Below are 4,307 nucleotides of genomic sequence, written 5' to 3' on the forward strand. Positions count from 1 at the left end.
ACTGTCCGCGCGCAATGATGTTCCTATACGCGCAATTTAAAAGCGTGCGCATACGCGCAGTCAGAGGAAGGCAGCTTCAGTGGACATCTCATCATTTCTCCAAATCATACAAAGTTAATCAAAAAGGGTTGTATTAAAAAGAAATCTTTGCATTATATCGGTTTTCCGGACTAGAACAGAATATATTCTCAGTTTTGTTGAAAGACGCCAGGAAGTTGGAGAAATTGATTTTCGGTCTAAGGTATGTCCATAACAACGCATACACATACACGTTCAGCTTGATGCTTCCCATGTTTTCAATAATTTTCCTTTGCGCTTATCGCATTTTCTGGCTTTCCAAGTGCCATTTAGAGATCTTGATCAAACAGTGATTTCAACTCAAACGTTGTTTGTTTGTTTGGTTTTTTTTGTTTGTTTGTTTTTTTTTTCTTTCTTTCTTTTTTGCCAGGCGTGAATTTCTCCATTGGAACATGACTAGGTTGTCGTGTCTTGCCTCCGAGCCAAGAGGAGAAATTTCACTGTGCGACTGACAGGAATTTTACGTACCGCTGAACAAGGATGCCAGATGAGCTTGCAACCTGCAATTTGTGTTGCTGTACCATGACCAATAAGATATTCATGGTGGTCTTCATGATATCGCTCATAATTGCCATACTTTTTGGAAACACTCTGACATTGGCAGTGGTCTTTGGAACTAAACACTTCCATACCCCACAGGGTTATTTAAAAGCCTCGCTGGCTGTGGCAGACCTGGCGGTGGGAATTTTCGTTGTTCCTGTGTCCGTTTACGCAGAAATATCTCTCATGATCCACAATTCGAAACCGGAGTGGACAGTGCGCAATTCCAATAATACAACTTTTCACCCTTGCAGATTTATCGGACCGGTGTTTGCCGGATGCACTTTGGTTTCCATCACAACCATTTTCCTCCTGACCATTGAAAGGAGCATCGCCGTTTTGAAGCCGCTCCACAAGGAATCTGTCATTACCAAAAAAAGAACAAGCATACTAATCGTCTTTTCATGGATGGGGAGCTTTTTCTTGGCAACTTCCCCGATAGTTTTCAGCAATGAAATCACTCTGGAGTACAATCCTTGCAGTAGAATGTGCAATTACGCATTGGGAAGCACCGACTTCCCATCCCAGGCTTGGCACATTCTCTTACTCTTCCCTGCATTTGACTTTACCCTCCTCGGCGGCACTATTGTCATCAATATCATATCCCTCACAACAATTCGCCAGCACTCAAAAAGAAGAAAGCACCTCGCTGAGACCGACAGCCAAAGCGCAACGAAACCAACCTTCTCCGACATCAAGGCTGCCAAAACGATAGGGACACTGACACTGGCTTTCACCATGTCTTTCACTCCTATTGCCGTGTTTGTTGTTGGAAATGTGTTTGGAAACGAATGGTGCACTTTTTCGTTTTTTGCCTTTTGGATTTTGACCACAAACAGCTGTTGTAATGTTATTATATATGGTGTGAGAGACCAGAAGTTTAGAAACCGCGCAAATCATATGCTCATATCCGCACACTTGAAGAATGCGCCAAAAAGCTGAACACAAAATTGGGGGGAAAAATTCACACAAACCTGCGTCTTATTATTTAAGCGTCATTTAGCTGACGCGCAACAGTATATTACAGGGACAACCCCACTGGATAAACCTGAAGATAAAGGCATAGTTCGCCCCAAAATGAAAATGATCTCATCCTTTACTCACCCTCGTGTCATCCAAGATGTGTATGGCTTTCTTTATTCAGCAGAACACAAATGAACAATTTTAGAACAATATTTCAGCTCTGCAGGTCCATACAATGCAAGTGAATGGGTGCCAACATTTTGAAGATCCAAAAATTATATAAGGGCAACATAAAAGTACTCCAGAAAACTCTGGTGGTTAAAATGCTAACTTCTGAAGTGATGTGATAGGTGTGGCTGAGAAACAGATAACATTTTTTTTTGGTGATTCACATTATCTGTGCATATCACCCCCTATTGGGTAGGGAGGAGAATTTATGACCAAAATTACTTAAATATTGATATTTCTCACCCACACCTACTGCATCTGAACACATGGATTTAACCAATGGGGTCATATTAACTACTTTTATGCTCTCTTTATGTGGATTTTGGAGCTTCAAAATGTTGCCACCCATTCACTTGCATTGTATGGACCTATAAAGCTGAATATCTTGATACATATTTGTACATCAATGCATGTGTTGGGTATTGATTCGCTTTTATTGCGTCTTTTTATTGTGAAGCACGGATATCATTTTAAATATTTTGTGACTTCAATATTTCAGTATTTCTTTTTAAAAAGAAATACACACGATAAGAGTTGATACCTTTACAAAAGACCAATATAAACACTTGCTGGTGATAAAGAGCAAACCATTATAGGGGTTTATTGTATTTGGCTGCAGTGATTTTTCATAAGAGCAAAGATGCAATAACAGTGCCAAAGGGGTGACATCTAAGACAAATACATTTGCTTATCAGTGTATTCACATTCATTATATTGCATCATATGCATTACCTATGCCTATTTTAAACATAATATTGTAGTTCCTAATGCAGAAGGGCCAACACATTATACCAGCTATACCATAGTTGACATTCAGAGACTATTAATTTATTTTCTGTAAAAATGTTGATGTAATTGTATCTAATCACATTGAAAATTGAAATGAATCTCAATTATGGTGTTTTTTTTAAGTGCATCTTTGAGCATGAACATGTACTTAATTTTCTATATATCAAGTTTTGGTAAACTATAAAACCTCTTTGTCTTGAACTATTATCCATATCTGCCTATTTTAATAATTGCATAAAACATACATATTTTATTATGAATTATATTGAGCAGCTCAATCTCAATGTTTCACACGTGCCTTTAGCTGGCTCAAATGGAAAACCTGTCAAAGACAATCTCTCATGCAAACCCACTCATCCATGCATGACGCAACAACTACTCATGCATCTGAAGATCCAGCAGAGCAGGCAAATGTTGCAGACATTAATCTTAAATCTGATTTTTTTTTTGTAATCTTGTTTCAGAGATTAATGTCTGATGAATCTCAAATCATTCGTCTCCTAGATTTGACAAGCCTGAAGGGTCCAGTTTTGAACCCAAGGACTGTCCAATTCCCATAAGATCTCAAGAGGAGGGCAGATGGCCTGGCTTTAGCATTTTTTTTTTTCACTATGGCATTTTTGAGGAGCAATAGCATGAGTGTTATTCATCACAACAAAATATGGCAGCTGCCTTACTCCTAGGGCGTCTGGTAAACAGTGTGTTTCATTTTTATTTTTTTTTTTTCAATACACATGTTTTGAACCCTCTGGACAGCATGCCATTCACGTGTCTGTGCAGGAGGCCATTGGGTTTGTGTTCAGCTCTCACTTTATGGTCAAAGAATAGCTCAAATACCCTTGCGTAAAGGTTTTTGGCTGGCTAGAGCAAGATTATAAGGTCTGTTTCTGTGATATGCTAAACAATTCCCTTTTAGATTGTATTAACAAAATACAAAGCCCTTAAATCGGAATTTGTAGCACTCTAGTTTATCTTATTTTGTTCCTTATTTTACCCCAATGAAGAGCATATAAAACAGTACATTTTTAGGAAGAAAATGACGGCCTGAAGTGTTTTTCTTTAATCCTAAATTCTTGGTTGTCCATTTACAACTCTCAAAATAACAAAATAACTGGCCCATTATACTAGGAGGAAGGTTGCATTACACTAATTTCTCTTTGCTGTTGGCTTTATGGTGCCATGGAACATACATGCATAATGTATAGGTTTATTCTGTGACATTGTTCTGTTTGTGATCATACAAACATGAAAAATCTTTATTTTGGTAAACATTTATTTAAAACGTATTTCAAATATAACCAAAAAATATATAATTATATAAAGCTACACAAAAGTGGTGCAATGACTAAATCCAGTGAAATTAGTCTTTTCATTTTTCAGATTTCATAATTGCTCTATTTGTGCAATCATTGCCACTTTTTACAGGTCTGTCCCTGCTTGAAGAAAATTACCCTACATACATAACTGCGACGGAATCCATGCGAAAATGAGTAATGACAGCAAATGTCAGAACAGTAGATCAGTGACAAAATACCCCTCATTACATATGGAAGAGATACCGGGGATGAAATGCATTCAATGGATTCATATGACAGTAATCTAATAGCATAAAAGTGCCTGAAAGAACAAAAAGCCTGAAGTGGTGGATATTCAGCATTGATTCGGGTTGGTAAAAATGCAGATGGGCTCAGCAGTAGTGCCAAAGTCAT

General features: G+C 37.9%; 1 protein-coding gene across 1 annotated transcript; it reads left to right on the top strand.

Annotated features, from left to right (window-relative positions):
• Positions 1–558: 558 nt before the first annotated feature.
• On the top strand, positions 559–1,829 carry LOC127657513 (beta-1 adrenergic receptor-like). Its single transcript, XM_052146332.1, has one exon. The coding sequence runs from the start codon at positions 559–561 to the stop codon at positions 1,558–1,560; it is 1,002 nt and encodes a 333-aa protein (XP_052002292.1). The 3' UTR covers positions 1,561–1,829.
• Positions 1,830–4,307: the final 2,478 nt, after the last annotated feature.

Source organism: Xyrauchen texanus, chromosome 17 (genome assembly GCF_025860055.1).
Source record: "Xyrauchen texanus isolate HMW12.3.18 chromosome 17, RBS_HiC_50CHRs, whole genome shotgun sequence".
NCBI lineage: Eukaryota > Metazoa > Chordata > Actinopteri > Cypriniformes > Catostomidae > Xyrauchen > Xyrauchen texanus.

Excerpts from the sequence above, each read along its gene's own strand:
- LOC127657513 (XM_052146332.1), top strand. The coding sequence starts at position 559 with ATGCCAGATGAGCTTGCAACCTGCAATTTGTGTTGCTGTACCATGACC.